Source organism: Montipora capricornis, chromosome 2 (assembly GCF_036669925.1).
Source record: "Montipora capricornis isolate CH-2021 chromosome 2, ASM3666992v2, whole genome shotgun sequence".
NCBI classification, from domain to species: domain Eukaryota; kingdom Metazoa; phylum Cnidaria; class Anthozoa; order Scleractinia; family Acroporidae; genus Montipora; species Montipora capricornis.
Window position 1 is genome coordinate 21,308,941 of NC_090884.1, and position 18,701 is coordinate 21,327,641.

Below are 18,701 nucleotides of genomic sequence, written 5' to 3' on the forward strand. Positions count from 1 at the left end.
AGAGAATACGTACTCGTTGTTGTAGACTACTATAGTTGTTACTTTAAAGTAGACATTCTCAACGTTATTGATTTCCTGGAGAGAATAATCTGTACCCATGGACTCCCACATTCACTAAAAACAGTCACAGTAACCTCATCTGAAGGAGTTGACTGCGGGAGAAATTAAGTGACTCAGCCCAGTGAAAATGTTTTGGAGTAGTAGGCAAACTGGCTATAGTAATAGGCAGCAGAGGCCCAAGGCCGCTGCTTAAAGGGCCTCTGGCCCTTGCATGTTAGGGAGTCCTGGGGCATGCTTCCCCGAAAATTTTTAAAAGAATTGGGTTCAAATGGTTGCATCTGGTGCATTTTAGGGTAAACTGAGCTCCTACATGTATTAGATGGCATTAAGATTACAGTAATGAATTAAGAGTCACAAAACCCTTCAGTTTTCAAATTAAAGTTATATTCCACCAGAAACATTATTGGAAAAAAGGATAACTATAGTACAAGCAAGTACGTCTCAACTGTGAAAGTGAGTTGCCTCATAATAATATTATAGAGTCAGATAAAGTGAAGACTTCAGATCTTCAAATAATTTGAGCTATATATAATCTCAATGCAAAGCTATGGGTTTCCGGGACTACATACTTGATACCATACGAAAACATTTAGAAATTTGCGAGTCCCTGCACCAACATCACGAGATCATTTGGACGCCATCTTGTTTGTACCTGCAACAACCGTGACCGCTGACAATCCATTTGGCTCACTTTCCCACGCAATGAGCGTGTTCCTGCAGAAGCGATCGTGTGCGGCTAGGGTTTACATTTACCTGGAGTATTTCTTAGTTACAATTTGAACTAGAAGTTTAGAAGAGACCTTATAGCCTGAGAAAGGATGAAGGATAGCAGTATGCAATCAAAACGTAGTGATTAACAACAACACGAACAACCTCATCCTGAATACAAGTCTGACAAGTGTGAATTCGAAGTAAGCGGCAGATACTGCGTTGAAGGCGGCCAAATAGCCAACTGCCGGCACATTTTGATTGGGCTGTGACTAGGTAAAAAAGTACCAGTGAATACAATTATTATTAACAATTAGGAGTCAATTAGGAGTCAATAGTAAGCCTTTTTAAAAAGATAGGTCTTAAGATTTTTTTTAAAAGTCTCCAAATTTGCCGATAGTCTAATGTCAAGTGGTAAATCGTTCCATATTCTAGGTCCGGCTATAGCAAAAGCACGGTCACCTGATTTTGATTTAGATCTTGGTATGAACAGTAGTTTTTTATCATCAGACCTAAGTTTATATCTCTGTGTTGGCTGAATCTGAAGTAAATTAGTCAGGTACACAGGAGACAAGCCATTTACTGCTTTAAACACTAATAGAGCAATTTTGAACTCAACTCTCTGCTTCACTGGAAGCCAGTGTAGTTTTATAAGCGATGGTGTAATGTGGTCGTACTTGGGAATAAAGCATATGACTGGTGCAGCTGCATTAAGCACCTTCTGAAGACGTTCTTGTTGATATGCAGGTAGGCGAAACAGTAGCGAGTTACAATAGTCCAGGTGCGATGTTACAAAGGCATGGACTAGTATTTTAGTAGTGTCTGTTGAAAGAAGTTTTCTGATTTGTCTGATGTTGTAAAGTCCTCTGAAGGCTTTACTACAGGTCTTGTTGATGTGATCATTCATAGACATTTTATCATCAAACCAGGCACCAAGATTCCTGATGCTGGTCAAGGGTGCTATGTCAGCTGTCCCCACTTTCACAGAAGGTATTTCCACTTTAGCTAGCTGTTGGCGAGCACCAATAATGGTAAACTCAGTTTTGGTGTCATTGAATTTTAGTTTGTGAGAGATAAGCCACGCACATCAATGGCAGCACATAACGCAGATAGTGCACAATCCATCTCTTCAGAGGATGACGGCCGAAAAGATAGATATAGCTGCGTATCATCCGCGTAGCCTTGCCTATCTGGTAAATGTTTTTCCATAAGTTTAAAGAGTCGAGAAGTATACAGCAGGAACAAGATTGGACCGATACAACTTCCTTGCGGGACTCCATACTTCATTTGATAGTCTTTAGAACAAGATTGACCAACAACTACTCGCTGTCGTCTTTCAGATAGAAAAGAACGGACCCACTGAAGTGCACTACCAATAACACCGAAATCAGATTAAGTAAGTTAAGTAGTAAATTATGATCAATAGTGTCAAATGCAGCACTTAAGTCAAGTAATACGAGAAGTGTAACCTCTTGTCGATCCATGCTTAGCAAAATGTCATTCTGCACCTTAAAAAGGCAAGTTTCAGTAGAATGGTATTTCCGATAAGCAGATTGGTTGCTAGGAAGCGGTACATTCTCAGAGCAGTGCGACAATAATTGTTGAAGTACCAGTTTCTCAGCACACTTTGAAATAAAGGACAGATTACTGACAGGTCGGAAGTTGTTGAGTACAGGTTCAAGGTCCAGTTTTTTCAAAAGTGGTTTCACAAGAGCACACTTCCAATCAGCAGGAACAAGTCCATAACGGATGGAGAGATTTACCATTTCGGTTATTACTGCGAGAAGTTCATCAATGCATAACTTCAGTAACCATGTGGGAATTGGATCCTGTTTACAAAACGCACTGGAGGAGCTCATGATGACAGCACCAACATTCGATTCTGTAACGGTAGAAAATGAGTGAAGTTGAATTTCTGGTGGATAACAATTAATTTGTGGTGGAACCATATGAATGCTGTCAATTTCCTCTCTTAGCAGATCAATTTTGCGGCAAAAAAAATCACCAAAATCATTGGCGAGAGTTCCACTGTCATTATGAGGTGGCAGTGGACATTCTTGCTTCTTATTGCACAACGAGGTGACAACCCGAAACAGTTTACGGGAATCCCAGCACATTGATTGATTTGTTCAGTGTAGTAAAGATGTTTACTTTCGTGCAGTAGCTTTGTGAACTTGTTGCATATTTCACGATACGCATCTTTGTCAGATTTCCACTGGCTTCACAACATTTTCTTCTCTAACTTTCTTCCCTTTGCTTTCAAGGCTTTAAGCTCAGGGTTAAACCACGGGACCATAGGCCTTACAGTTACCGTTTTATGCAATAAAGGAGCATTGCTGTCTAGAATATCTGTAAGTACCTTGTCGTAGGTCTTGGCCAGATTTAACAGGTCAGTTGGAGGATTGTGGTGTAGCTTAGAGTCAAGGATGTTGTTCTTGAAAGTCTCAATATCGATCTTCTTGTACTGATGTAAACAGATTTCTTTTATAGAAAGTTCAGGGCGAGGAAAAGCCATAGCAGTTTCAATAAAGCAATGATCAGAGATGAAGAACGTTGTACGTGGAGTTTGTAGGAGCAAATCATAACATGATCGAGTCACAACAAGGTCTAAGATATGACCAGATGAATGCATAGGTGTAGTAACATGTTGTATGAGACCAAACGTTTCCAGTAAATCCGAGAATTTATCAGCGTCAGAGTCAGTATGGCTGTCGAGATGAAAATTGAAATCACCAGAGATAGCAAAACTTCAGGACACATAACAATATTTTAGCAGACACTGGGTGTGCCTCAGAGTAAGGTGGTCGGTAGATGCCAATGATTTTCAGTGGTCTAGTTAAGTTCATAAATGTTCCATTCACAATATTCAAAGGATCGTTTTTCTCCAGAGTCAGTTCGAGAAGTCTGAAGATTATCTCTGTGCATTAATCCAATACTGCCTCCAATGCGCTGCGAAGGTCGAGGACAATTATGAAACAAATATCCTGGTGGTGATAGTGAAGAAATACTAACAGAATCTTCATCTTTAAGCCATGTCTCAGTAAGCACACAAAGGTCAATTTTGTTACCCATCACATGATCAATAATAAGATCAGTCTTACTTCTTGCAGATCGTACGTTTGCGACGGCAAAGCATAATTGTTTTGCAGTTGGAAGTAATTGCTGGCATTTCTTCACGTATGATAAGTTATTCAGTATAGTGTTCACCGTAGCATTATTTGATGTATTGTTCCCATTGTTGATGTTGTTCTGCTCCACCGAAAAAATTTGCACGTAAGAATCGAAGAAACATTTTGAAGAATAATAATTATCAAAATATGATTTATAATATCTGCCGTAGCCCAGAACAGTAGTTATTCGTCGTTGCTTATTTCGGCCAGCTCCACAGTACAGCCACGTTGAGAAACAGATTTTGCTATTCCAGCGAGTTTTAAGCTCTTCCACGTTGAGTAATCCAAACGTAACTTCGCAGGAAGTGTAGAAATAATATTCCATAATTCAAAACTTGAGTAAGTAAGCTTCATATTGACCAGTGTTGATCCCAAACTAAGCAAAAATACGTATAAGCAGACGAAAAAAGTCGAAAATTTTCAAGACCAATCAAAGTTCGTGACGCAGCCACTGAAGCGCGACAATGTACTCTGCCACAGAATCCTTTTCCAGCGAAAAATTTATTGAAAGAAACAACATAATTATTTGCTCTTAGAGGCGAAAACCTCTTCCTATTTCATTGCGTACGTGAAGTCAAGAAACTCAATCGTGTCAAATTGCCATGTACTTCAGGTAAATACAGCTCACTTTGATTTCGGCTCGACGGGCGATAGATTGTTGTCGAAGTCCATTACTCGTCGCTTTTAAGATTCCACCGCCTGTATATCCAATTGACTTGCCATTATTGAGCTTCATAAGGGTATATTTTGTCCAAAGATCCACTAAAACGCCATTCGCGTTACATGACTTTCGACGCCATTGCCGGTTAAGTTAATCGTTCTACTGTGTCCACCAGAGAAATCTACGCATTTCCCACTACCCTCTCGATCCTAAGAAAATACACACAGAAGGCTCTATGCACAAAGACACCACTTAGCAGGGGAGTGACAGGCAAGACTTTTACCGACACGGGAAAAAAAAAAAAAAGAAAAAAATAAAACAAACTAAACACAGACCCCAATTGGGTTTGCCATACTGGCAACCCAGTAAAAACCCTGAGGACAAGATTATGAAAGTTACAATTCACCACATTGCAGGCCTACTATCAATGGCTGATATTCTTGTTGAGAAAAACCTTAGTTGGTTATTTTAAGGACACATGCACAAGATGGACAATATAAACAGACTACCAAGGCAGGTGTTACACTTTCAACTCTGTATAGGAAAGTAATCAAAGTTGTCATGTCACCAAGAGGAATATGAAATGGGCAGATCTTAATCTCAACCAATGGCAGGTGAGTGCCTATGACAGACCTACTTGGAGGAAACTTCTCAAACCCATGCCAAAATCCTGAACAGACGTGGTCAATTCTTATCGACTAACTGCAGATGATTCAGATTACGTACATTGTGTATTAATCCAGAACTTAATTACATTCATAACGTACAGGTTTTCCGTCGCTTGATAAATTCCCACATAAATTTAAAAAGTACTGGTATGTTTTACTTAGGCCGAAAAAGAATGCTTCATAGACTAATTAGCTAGAGTTTAACTCGAGGAACATCATAGCAAGGGGTTTTCACCTTCAGTGACTGCTCGATGCCATTTACAGAATGTGGAATATTTAATTGGCAAATACCTTTTCTCCAACACGTGTGATAAGTGATTCAAGGCGGTCCTCAATGTCCACAACTTCAGTAGTCCTTCTCCGCTTCCGTGCCCTTCCATCTAGAAAAATTGAACATGATTTGAAATCCGCTAAACAGTCGTTTCATTAAACAAAGGTAGCTTAGCTTGCTGTCACACATAATTTAAGCTTGTTTATTCTTAACCTCATACATGTAAGAAAAGGAACGAATTAACGAACCGACATCTTCGTTGTACGCTTTTCTTTTTTCTCTTGACATTTCTTTATCAAACGTCACAGAACTTTACTTGTTTTGTTCAATGAATCGGCGAGAAAAGTTGAAAACAAGGAAACGAATAAGTTAGCGAACGATAGGAAGTCAAGTCACCTGGTTACTAAGGCCCTCAAAGCCTTAGAAACCAAGCCTGTCCACTCCAAGATGGCGTTGTTTTATGGTAGGCAGAAAGTGATCCTTTCTTACTTGTATGTGGTTGTTTTCTGGACGAATCCTCTTTAATCTTTCCTCTAGGAGCCGCAAGAAGTCATTATAGATTGCTTTCAAAGGAACTTTGGCATGGCAGAGTTCAGTGCCACCGCTCCCTGGTCTTGTGTGTTTTTCAAAGACTCAGCCTTTATACTTGTAGCAAGAAAGGACTCCATCCAATTCAGACAAAAAGGTGGTCTTAGATATGCCAAGATGGCGCTTACATAATTTTCATAAATCGACGTGTCAGCTATCAGAGGTTTGAAGTCAAACCATGTCAAGCCTTACGCACTATCCCGTCCCCTCGGCTTCTGTGATGTGTTTGGAGAAAATTTTGATCACTGATCGTGATCAGGAATTGTGAAGTGTGGTGGGTTACGTTTTCGACATAAATGTATCTTTTCAGGGATATAACATGATTCTGGAGCTTGAATTTCAGAATACGCAGCCACCATCTATGTAGTCTTCAATGGTTTGGGGAACGAGACTTCTCTATTCATATGCAAATTAGTGGCTGGGTACTCTAAAGTTTAGCTGTGATTCAGCTAATAATTATATCAATTAATATATCTGATCAGTTAGTTATCATTGGATAACTATGTGCCAACAGTGAACCTAAAGCGACCATGCTCTTTATCACTTGAGTCCTGGCTATGGTCACCCTGCAAGCAGAGCCTCCTTTTGTATTTTTCTTTACTGAGGAGGAGAAAAGTAGGCTCTGCCCGAATCACGTCAACTCTTTGAAACCGCCGCAGCCCGAACTTCTGGACTAGTCAATCTTGTTTTCTCTCGTCAAACTGGTTTTTCCAGTGTGAGCGTCCGTTTAGTGACAAAACTGATGGTTATAATTGAGCCCGCTGGCATGAAAAACCAAGATGGTGGCGAGATTTGGCATACTAGGCTTGGGTTTGAGACTGTATCCTGGCAACATGCAGCACATATTCAAAAAAGATCTTACTTGATTCATGCAGAGCCTTTCTCGAGAATGCCAAAATCAAGCAAGCAAAAGAAAGGCTCTGCTAGCGGGGTGGGCTATGGTGTAATTTCATCAAAATGTCATAAGTGTGTTTTTGAGACCTGTTTTTAATTATTATTTGCTTAATTAACTGCAGAATATACCAAAGTGAATTTATGATGATTAAAGCCTCATTTACACTAGCAATTTTCCTTGACAAGTTTTCCTTGACAAATCTTCCTTGGCAGTGTGAATGGAAAAATATTATGACAAGTTTTTCCTTGACAAGTGTCCTTGTCCTAGCATGCCAGTTTTTGAACAACGACACCTGTCAAGGAAAACTTGTCAAGGATGATATTTGCTAGTGTAAATTACTTGACAAGTGCACTTTTCAAGGAAAACTTGTCATATTTCCCATTTACACTATCAAGGAAAACTTGTCAAGGAAAAACTTTTTAAGGAAAACTTGCATGTTTGTACAGTCGGCAAGTTTTCTTTGACAAGTGAACTCGTCAAGGAAACTTGGTAGTGTACCAAATTGGACAACATGTCCTGTTACCAATTAATCATAACCTTTACAATTTCCGAGAAAACAATTGCATTCCTATTTCACCGTCTAATGTTACAAATTCATACATTTTGGAAAATCCCCAGTTTGGTAGGGTAGGTGGTTAATGCTTTGGTTATTGTGATAAATTCTGTGATTGGTGGATTAAACTGAGTGTACTTAATATGATTGGCTGATGTAACTGTCTGATTGCAGGTGTCCAATTACAGTTTAAAGCAGTTAAGGCACCAATCAAATTTGACAAAATTGTAATGGTTATGATAATAGCAATAATAATAACAATCACTTTAGTTAAGTCTGAAGGTTATTTAGCTGAGCACAAGTGCTCTAGTAATTGGGGAAACTACAAATTAATGGAAATCAGAACAAATCAAATCAAAGTTTTTTAGGAGAGGGGAAAAACCTCTCAGAGCAGAATAGAGAATCGACAAACTCAAGTTCAAGTTTATTGTTTTACCTCAGTACAGAGCATACTATTAAGAGTATTTTAAAAAGTAATGGCGAGGAGGCCCAAAGGATTGGAAACCACTGGGCTTATAAGAGATACATGTAGGCTCCCTCAATTAATTAATATACGAAGTATTAACCCATTCACACCACACAGGGCTCGAGACTAACTTTTTAGCTCACTAGCCTAGTGGCTAGTATCAGGTCTGATTTCACTAACCAAATCTAAATTTGCTCTAGCCAAGTCTCGTCATGCGCAGTTTCGTTCGTTGGTAAAACCTAACATGAAAAAAAATCCACATAACCTAACACAACTCGCGCTTTTAGTAAGTATTCTCATATTCTCATATCCATCCTCGCAACAGTGGCACAAAATTTAATATGTTGGAGTGTACTGCTTCCCATATTTTTCTCACAAGGGCAAAGTTTTTGTGGCCTTGAGGCCAATTCTCACAGAACCGTTGACAAAATGCGGAATAAAGTAAATTAAGAAATAAACTGTACATAGAACTAAACAGCTCGTTTGGAAGTCTGTGGAAAGGCTGTTCTTTTGATTAGAGCTATTTGCGATTGAAATTTTAACCTGAAAGTGCCATTCTATACATGAATCACAAAAGCAGCGGAATCTGGAAGATAATATCTTAAATTAGATATTTAAAGGAAATTCGAAAGGAAAGACTTGCCCTCATATAAGATTTTTTTAAAAAATATTTTCAAACAGCAATCCGAGCATTTATGCGTGAATGGTTTTCGGCAGCCACAAGGCTTGCAAGCAAGTTTTCTCTCTTTTTATGTGAGATTCACCATTCAAAGTAAATGAGATAAGTCGCTCCATATTATCTCTTTCTTTTTTTTAATTTGAAGTAAATTATATTTGGATTCAATTTCTAAACAAGTATGTGACCTCTTTCCATATACACGGTATTCCGCATCTGATCATAGTCATGTTAAGATGCGCATTAGCAATGAATATGAATAAACGTAACAACGTTGAGAACAGTTTGCATTGGCTCGATCGCAAACACTGTCACTTTTGTGCTTGTGTTTGTGATCCTGTTTTCCATATACGTGAATGCCTTACGTAACTTGATCTCATGACATCGTAAGAAAAGGGCACAAAAATAAAACCAGAATTAGCTTTTGTGTCGTGTTCAACTTCTTGTTATGTTTGAATTGTTGCGAAGAAGAAGGCAGAGAGGAAGTGTCAAGAGACGCCACCGATTCTGGGTCCGATACATTTTCGAGGAGCAGCAACGGCTGCAGCATAGCCAGTATCAAATTATACTATAGGAATCTTTGTGATCAAGAACTTTGTTACAGGTATATTTGGCGGGGTATTCCCTTAACACATCATTAAATTCACACTGTTTTGAGGAGTATCCTCATTGCCACAATCATACTCAGACGCCATTTTCATTACTTATACTTTTATTACTTAAAAATATCGTCAATTGATCGCAAACAATCAGAAACAGTTTACAATTGTGTTTCCTTATCATTGTTTCCTTGCTTTTGCATTGCTACTCGTTGCCAACCAGACGTAACAATAGAAAATTTCCTATCTCTTGCGTCTTGTTTGTGATCATCGGCGATTGGTCGGGGATGAATGTAAAAGGTGTTTCCATTTCCGCAAACTGTTTGTGATCAAGCTCTTGGAAGGTGCTTGTGATTGTTTGCGACGGAGTTACACCCATATGAAAACATGCATATGGAAACAGCAGCCGACAAGTTCCGCATGATTCATATGTGATTAATCGTTGGTAACGTGGCGTGGGGATAGTGTAATCCGTGTTAGTTTCCTCTTCAATTTGTTTTTTAAAACTTATCATTTTTTAAGGTTACCGTAGTAAATTCCATAGAATTCGCTCACAGTTTCTGTTGTTAGTTTCTATTCTCTCCTTTTGCCTTATCCATGACAAATATTTTTCATTTTTGTTTTCGTCTAGAACTCCACTGCTTCACAATATTTACTAGCCCCGATGGCTAGTGGAAGCTCAAAATCTACTAGCCAAAACTGAAATTTCACTAGCCTGTGGCTAGTTGGCTACCGTTAGTGTTGATCCCTGCCACAATCGCCCCAGGATGGCCCCCATTGACAAGTAAAATTTTCTGGCATTAGACAGAATAAAACCTAATGAACCTATGATCCTCGCAGTTGTGAACGCAATTTTAGCAATTGCGTAGAGAAGCCTGAAAAATTCAGGGCTTCAATGGAGCTTGAACCCATGACCTTGAACCCATGACCTTGTGATGACCTTGTGATGCCGCTCTAACAAGCTGAGCTATGAAGCCACCAATGGTGGGAGATGGTCCTTTGTGGGTTCATAATTTTGTTCCTGTGACGAGTGAATCAGTGAACAAAATGATAATTTTATATGAAATGAATCCTAAGTTGAACTGCAAAGAGAAGCCTGAATTTTCAGATCATAGATTCACTTGATTTTCTATCCACAGTTCAATATGTGATTCATTTCACATATCATTTCGTCCATTGATTCATTCATCATGGGAACATATGAACCCACAAAAGACCAGTGAAGGGGCAGGAGCTTCTGTAGCAGACTCTGTCTTTCTGAGTTTGAGGCCTCAAAACTAAAGGCAAATATTAAATACCAAAAAACTAAAGCTTTCAAATAATTCAATCTATTAGCTTTAATATGATATGTAGTTTGACCCTATACAGAAAATAGCAGCACAACAATTTTATTTTTCCAGGGACACCTCATTTTCCTTTAAAAAGACCTTAAAGGACTTGACAAGGGTGTCCAAAGCCCTTTGCAAAAAAAAATACTTCTCAAAAATAAAAACTGCTAATTAAGAATAGTAATAATAATAATAATATTATTATTATTATTATTATTATTATTATTATTATTTTTCATCTTTGTGAACTGGATGATCTTTTTCTGGTTGGCTTCCTAAGGGAGCGAGTCAAAGCCCATGACCAAAGGTCCCTTAGAGTTTTCTCCTTGCCCTACAGCTCTAATACTTTTCTCAAAATCCTTACTGTTCCTAGAAACATAGTTTTCTGGAGTAATCAAACACCAATTTTGACATCCAACTTTCCCAATGATTCTACAACAATAATTGGTACCACCTGCACAGTTCTCATGTCACATTCGTGCAATTTCTCTTTTAAGGTCCTATTATTATTATTATTATTATTATTATTATTATTATTATTATTATTATTATTATTATTATTATTATAGTAAAATTGAGTATTCTCTGTATACAATACATGTAGATACTTTTTTTCATGAGCAGCTGTGAGTTTCAACAAAGGAAAAACTTTTATCTTTTGTCAGTGCAAACTAAAGGATGTTCTTAATTAATGTTGTTTTACACATAACCAGTATTTTGAAACTCATGTTTTCAACAAGGGATATTCAGATTCAGGGTATTGAAACTGATAACTAAAACTGGTTATTACTTAATAATAATTATTGTGTTAGAATAACACATGGAATTTTCTGTGCATTTCAGACTGATGGGATCATATTTGGATGTAAAAAAGCATTTCAAGAGATCTGCTGCTCAGGCTGCAAAGTACAAGAATCTTCCTATAATTCACATTAATGCAACATTTAACAACACTGTCATTACGTTATCAGACCCAACAGGTTTGTTGACCTTATCTTTAATTACATTATTTCCTTATCTTTAAAGTTAACATTTAAGATGATTATTATAATGCTCTTTGCTGAATTGTTTTAAATATTTCATGTTACAGGAAAAACATTAGGATGGGTATCAGCTGTAAGTATTTAAAATATAAAGTACTTTAATATTGGCTGTAGGGTTAGTGAAAATAAAAGGTTTTGGAATTATCCACATTTTGGTGTTTCTGGTTACTGCTTAATTAAATCATTCTCTTTCCTTTCTTCTATAGAAAAATTCATTGCCTAACTGACTAAATTTCATGCAAAGAACCGATATCGCATGAATCACAAAGCAATGAGTGCAATGTTGGTTGTTCAAGTGAAATTTACTGTGGAATTCACCAGTTAGGCAATGAATTTTTCTTGAACCCCATGAGTTTTAAAAGAAAACAAGCAAACCCTCAGGAAGCGAACAGAAAAGGAAACAGCCATTTCAGAGTCAACTGTCAAAAGCTGCAAAAGCCAGTTAATAGGAATCACGCTAAAATTAATCACACACACATATCAGCTTGTGATGTGACAGATCTTTAGGAAACTTTGTCACTTCAAGGTCAAAAAAGTTTCATTGATGTAGTGTCACTACTTTAGTCCACTTTATCTCTGAAAACGAGATCATTCACATTTGATGTATTTCATTGAAAATGCCAGCTTTGCTTGGAACAAGAATCGGCAAAATATGGCAACCGAGAAAGGACAAATTGGTCAGACAAACTTCAAACAAGAGCCGCTCCAGCAGCTGACCTCGATGAGCTCTAAATTTGAGCCCGCTATATGGTTCACATGATACTGGTCACATAAGCCGATATAAAAAATACCATAATACTCTTTGTTTGTCCCTCCAAAATTTTGCTTAAGCTTTGTTTCCAGTTTCTCTTGGGGCTGTTGTAAGTCCCAAGAGAAAATAAAAACAATGCTTATGCAAAATTTTGGAAGGACAAACAAAGAGTATTATGGTGTTTTTGATATTGGCTAATTGGCATACATGGAGGGGTGGACGTACGGACAGATGGTCAATGATGTGATAGCTAAAACCAAAATTTGTCGCGTCGATGGGTTACCATGGGTGCTTTCCATTAAGGCAAAATTTCCAGAAATTTTAGGCTGAAGTCAAATGGAAAGGTCCCTTTCAGTTCGGTGCGACCGGAATATTTGGGACCACCTCTGGAGGACCACAGAGGTGGTCCTCTTTGACCTGTCGGTCCGGTCCAACTGAAAAGTGCCGTTCCATTTGCAAAAATTCTCGTTTCCAGTCCCATTTCACTGTGATGTAGCTGAAATTTCGGTTGAAACGTAAATGGAACGCTTCGGCCCGGTTGGAAATTGACTTTGATGAAAGATGTTGTTCCATTTTTACTTGGTTAGTTCCACTGGTCTCCGACCTGATGGTCAGGCATAATGGAAACCACCCCACATTTTCTTAACTATGGTGCTCCGCTAATATAACGTTTATGCTAATTTACCCATAGTTGGCATTTTCTTTCTTATCATTAATTAATATTGCCAGGGTACAGAGGGCTTCAAAAATGCACGACGAGGAAGCAGTACAGCAGGTAGACAGGCTGGTATAGCAGCAGCTCATGTACGTTCCCATTGTATGGCTGTTTTGAATAAATGATAATAATGACTCTGCCTTTTTGCCGAGCTTACCATTACTGTACTTCTACAATGAACTGCCACTCGTTTGTATTGTTTTTGTTTTTCATATCGAAGTCTCTCACTAACCTTCAGTTATAATTAAATGATGTTGTACCTTGTGCCTGTTAAAAATGGTTATCTTTGCCTTGGATGCTAATCTATAAATGTATAGTTTAATTTAGTTATCACATTCAGTATTAATATTTAACAATTATTTGCCAAAGGTGAAGTGATTATCGGTGAATATTCACCGATAATCACTGAGCCTGAGGCGAATAATTGTTTTAGTATAAATACACAGGTGATTATTTAAAAAAAGAGAAAGAAAAACATTTCAACGCAAAATCATCTTCACTTACTGTGGCAAAACGACTACTGGCAGCCATTTTGTCCGTCGAGGTGATTATCAGCTGATAATCCGAGATAGCGAGCCAATGAGAGGGCGCGATTTTGTATAATCACCTGTGTATTTATACTAAATATCATTATTCTATACTGTCAGTGATAAACAGGATGATCACGTAGTTATGAGTTATGGTGTTAACCTAAAAAATGCCTACTTACAGTGTACTTACCTACTGTACCGACCTAATTACCAGTGTTGTTAGGGTAGTGAACATTTACGAAAACAGGAAGCAAGAAAGTCTTACAGGTGTATCTATTTCTTGTTTTAATTCATGTTATTTCTCTTTTGTACAGAAAGCAATTTCTCTTGGGTTAGAAAGTGCTCGTATAAAAGTTTGTGGTATTGGAACAGGTCGACAGGTAAGGATTGTAGCAGAGAATTTAGGGACCTGTGAAAATAATAAATTCACAAGTTGTTCAAATGAAACTTAAAGGCACACGTTATTGTAATATAGTGTATTGGCGTAGTGTGCATTTAGCTGAGATACCTGTAATAAAATGTAATATTAAGTGATACCTTTATTCCCTTATTCCTGTGTAGTCCAAATTCTTAGTGTTAGCCCAAGTGTAATGGAACAAAGACTACGGGACTTATCACTCTTCCTGTGCACCCAAACTATTATTACAAACCATTATATTTACTCAATCACATCTTTTTGGTGGCTGTCTATTACATATTTTTGTGTGGTGGGTGACATTAAAGCATTTACTATGCATTCCGAGTGAAGCTTTTTGTATCAAACCGGTATCACATGAAATATAATCTTTTTCATTTCTTATTAGTTGTTTTATTATCTGAGGCGTTAGTTTACTTTTGTTGGAGTTAGGCAAAGGTAGACTGGGAGAGAATTCAAATCATGTGGATGGTGTAATAGACCCGGGAACCATTTTTACCGCTGTGACGCTACAAGATATTAAACAATTGCCGGCTCGTTAGTTACAGACTTTGCGTTGTTGTCAACAGTTTGTTTTTACGACCAAAGTTATGAAATTGTATATGTTTTGTCGAGTCTTCTCTGCCGAGAAAGATGGATAAAAACACATTACACAGGGCGAATGTTAGAGAAGTGTAACTGACACGACTTCTTACAGCTTCTTAATATATTCTCTAAAATGTTGATCGTCGAAGTGACCGCAGTTGTTTACAAACCTAAATGGCCGATCAATGTGCTCGATATTTGCAAACCACACTACGAAATTTCGCGTACAACAAGCGAAATTAAGCTTTTGGTTAAAAATTTTCGCACTGGTCTTGAAAATGCTGCGAATTGTCTCTCTTTGTTTCAGCGAAATGACGTTAGAAACATCTAGTATCTAACATCTATGTTTAATACACGTTCACATTTAAACGAGCCTCTGGCTCACCTGGTGATACGTGTCTAAATAAACTACTACTGCTGCTGCTGCTGCTGCTGCTGCTGCTGCTGCTGCTGCTACTGCTACTGCTGCTGCTGCTGCTGCTGCTGCTGCTGCTGCTACTGCTACTGCTGCTGCTGCTGCTGCTGCTGCTGCTACTGCTACTGCTGCTGCTACTGCTACTGCTGCTGCTACTGCTGCTGCTGCTGCTACTGCTGCTGCTGCTGCTGCTGCTACTGCTACTGCTGCTGCTACTGCTGCTGCTACTGCTGCTGCTACTGCTGCTGCTACTGCTGCTGCTGCTGCTGCTGCTACTGCTGCTGCTACTGCTGCTGCTACTGCTGCTGCTACTGCTGCTGCTACTGCTGCTGCTACTGCTGCTGCTACTGCTACTGCTGCTGCTACTGCTGCTGCTGCTGCTGCTGCTACTGCTGCTGCTGCTGCTGCTACTGCTACTGCTACTGCTACTGCTACTGCTACTGCTACTGCTGCTGCTGCTGCTACTGCTACTGCTACTGCTACTGCTGCTGCTACTGCTACTGCTACTGCTACTGCTACTGCTGCTGCTACTGCTACTGCTGCTGCTACTGCTACTGCTGCTGCTACTGCTGCTGCTGCTGCTACTGCTGCTGCTGCTGCTGCTGCTACTGCTACTGCTGCTGCTACTGCTACTGCTACTGCTACTGCTACTGCTGCTGCTACTGCTACTGCTGCTGCTGCTGCTACTGCTACTGCTACTGCTGCTGCTACTGCTACTGCTACTGCTACTGCTGCTGCTGCTGCTACTGCTGCTGCTACTGCTACTGCTGCTGCTACTGCTGCTGCTGCTGCTGCTGCTACTGCTGCTGCTGCTGCTGCTACTGCTACTGCTACTGCTACTGCTACTACTGCTGCTGCTGCTGCTACTGCTACTGCTACTGCTACTGCTGCTGCTACTGCTACTGCTACTGCTACTGCTGCTGCTTCTTTCGAGCGAAATTTCGTCGAAAGTTTGCACGGGCAAAGAACGAAATTCGTGCATTTCGCTCTCCTTGCTTTTTGCACAATACTGTATGGCCACTATCAAAGAGCTCAAAATATAGGGTTCCTGACTCAAGACTTGCTAAAATGTATTATATAACCAGTATGTTATCTTGCAGGGCGCCATAAATGGCATTGAATCAGCTGGAGTTCGTGTTGTTTCTGTGACAGATGTTACCCCTGTTCCTCACAATGGCTGCAGACCCCGCAAAGCAAGAAGACTATAGCGCCTTCCATACACAGATGTTAATGAATTTGAATTTACTTAAGGGTGCGGAGTTCATGTTAAGAAAGGACACACATTTTCAGTTGTATTATTTTGTTCCTTTCGCATCAAAGTTCATATTTGGAGAGAAGAAGCAGACAACCTCGGAATTTAGAATATTATGAGTTCAAGGCGCGATGACAGCTGCATGAGCGTGATTTCAAATTTACAAGCTTTTCTTAACCTTTGTAACCGGAGGCAGGGAGGTGAAGTGAAGTAGTTAGTTCGCCAGACTCACGCCGCGAAAAAGGTCTCAATACAAAATCCGTACTTTATTTTCGTTGTGACTTTCTCGCTTCTTGTGTGGTTATTTGTCTGATTGAATGCGATTTAAGCGACTTCTCAACTTCCCGGGTTGTCACTCGTTGTCACTCTCTATTTTAACCGCTCCTCGCGAAAGAAAAATAAAACCTCTGGCACCCAGGTAAGATCACTTGGATCACGGTGCATCAAAGGAACCGATAAATCGCCTCTGGGAAAGCAAAAGTTTAGTTTCTAAAGAAACTGTGGTACTGCGTCGGTGGGGGATTGAAACAAAAGTTGATTTTATCAAACGAGTTGATAAAGGTCGAATAACTTTATATGTGTGCGGAGGAGCTTTGCTGTTGGTAGAAATAGGATGACGTGAATATGTGAATAGATTAATCTAATAAGAGGCGTTCATTGATTCCGTGTGGATAGAGTGTGCCCACTTGAAAAATAAATTTTTGTTCGAGATTTTTACGGCTTTCTGTGCTTCCGTGGTGTAAGGTAGGCCGCAAATAGTCATGTTGTGGTGGGAGTGAGTAGGAAGATTAAAATTGCGTGCAACTGGGTTTGACGCATCTGTGTCGTTTTTTTCTACATCTCGTAGGTGTTCGCGAAAGCGGTCCGCCAATCTTCTCTCTGTTTCGCCTATGTAGATCTTTTTGCATAGTGTGCATATTTTCCTCGACGTTAAACTCAATCAATGACAACAGTTTATCTACCAGCGTGCACTACAAACCAACGAACTCTCTTAACTATTTATTACATTCGTCCTCTCATCCACAACACGTAAAAAATGCCATTCCATTCTCTCAATTTCTTAGACTGAGGCGCCTTTGTAGTAACGACTCCGATTTTAACAACAAATGTGAGGAAATGTGCCAGTTTTTCTAAAAACAGGGCTACCCAGACTCCGCTGTCACCGCAGGCAAACATCGTGCCCAAGAAATCGATCGAGATACCGCACTACAAACATCACAGAACGAAGAAACCAACAGAATTCCATTCGCCCTCACCTGCCATCCGCAAAACCTTGCAGTCAAAAATGTAATTCTTAAAAACTTCAAAATTCTCCGCAATGATCCCGAAACTAAACACATCTTTTCTCTACCACCACTTATTTCATTCAAATGCGACAAAAACATAGGTAACTTTCTAGTTAGGAGCGCTTTCAAGTCAGACAACAAACCAGCAACTTTCAAATGGACACGCAGACGATGCAAAACTTGTCCCTTTATTTCTAACATGGTTAAGATCTCAGGACCTGATCGATCCGCTAAAATCACTTACACCACGGAAACACAGAAAGCCGTAAAAATCTCGAACAAAAATTTATTTTTCAAGTGGGTACACTCTATCCACACGGAATCAATGAACTCCTCTCATTTCATTAATCTATTCACATATTCACGTCATCCTATTTCTACCAATAGCAAAGCTCCTCCGCACACATAAACCTAGAACAACCACAATTCCTCTATTCGCTCCAACGAAGGGCTAACGCTCGAAACGCCAGCTTTCTAAATCTTTCACGGTGGTTATTCGACCTTTATCAACTCGTTTGATAAAATCAATTTTTGCCTCTGGGAAAGGATTCTTCGGTTCCTTTGATGCACCATGATCCAAGTGATCCTTTTTCGGATCATCCCGAAGGAACGCACCTGCTCTCATCATTGGATTTTGGTGAATTCAAACGCTTCGACGGAAGCATTTATCGAAATACGAGGAAATTGTCCTTTGTTTAATATATATGGGCTTAACTGCAGAATAATACCCTGCCACCTCGAAGCTAAACCTAAATTGGGTGGATACGCAATGGAAACACCGAGCTTGGTGGATACGCGGATACGCACTCGGTACTGGGTTGCCATAGGCAATCCAGTTAGAAAGTGCGTTTGTTTTTTATTTGTTTTTGTTTTTTGTTTTTTTTTTTCGTGTTGGGAAAGTCTCTCCTGTCTCTCCCCTGCTAAGTAGTGTCTGTGCGTGGAATCTTCTGTGCGTATGTTAGGGGGTAGTGGAATGCATAGATTTCATCCGGTGGACACAGTAGAACATCTAATTAACCTGCAATAGACCTTATTCCAAAATGGCCGCCATTTAAATATTCTTTTG

The 18,701-nt window shown here is 39.4% G+C and overlaps 2 protein-coding genes across 3 annotated transcripts in view; one reads left to right on the forward strand and one right to left on the reverse strand.

Moving 5' to 3' along the window:
• LOC138039067 (nuclear cap-binding protein subunit 1-like) overlaps nucleotides 1-5,944 on the reverse strand; it is a 56,958-nt gene extending 51,014 nt beyond the window's left edge. For both annotated transcript variants that reach the window (XM_068885235.1, XM_068885236.1), the window contains exons 1-2: nucleotides 5,787-5,944; nucleotides 5,559-5,647 (exon numbers count right to left, since the gene is read on the reverse strand). In XM_068885235.1, the coding sequence (XP_068741336.1) occupies nucleotides 5,559-5,647; nucleotides 5,787-5,826 (129 nt within the window). In that variant the 5' untranslated portion in view covers nucleotides 5,827-5,944. The remainder of the gene's footprint in view (nucleotides 1-5,558; nucleotides 5,648-5,786) is intronic.
• On the forward strand, nucleotides 5,920-16,618 carry LOC138039068 (small ribosomal subunit protein uS11-like). Its single transcript, XM_068885237.1, has 7 exons — nucleotides 5,920-6,001; nucleotides 6,076-6,223; nucleotides 11,487-11,623; nucleotides 11,734-11,759; nucleotides 13,167-13,241; nucleotides 13,997-14,062; nucleotides 16,198-16,618. Exons 1-7 carry the CDS (start codon nucleotides 5,986-5,988, stop codon nucleotides 16,303-16,305), a joined length of 576 nt encoding a protein of 191 aa, XP_068741338.1. The 5' UTR covers nucleotides 5,920-5,985; the 3' UTR covers nucleotides 16,306-16,618.
• The last annotated feature ends 2,083 nt before the right edge of the window (nucleotides 16,619-18,701 follow it).

Bases quoted from the DNA above. Each gene is read 5' to 3' on its own strand.
- LOC138039068 (XM_068885237.1), top strand. The intron at 6,224-11,486 runs GTGGTCTTAGAT...TGTGCATTTCAG, and splicing joins CATCCAATTCAGACAAAAAG to ACTGATGGGATCATATTTGG. The intron at 11,624-11,733 runs GTTTGTTGACCT...TTCATGTTACAG, and splicing joins TACGTTATCAGACCCAACAG to GAAAAACATTAGGATGGGTA.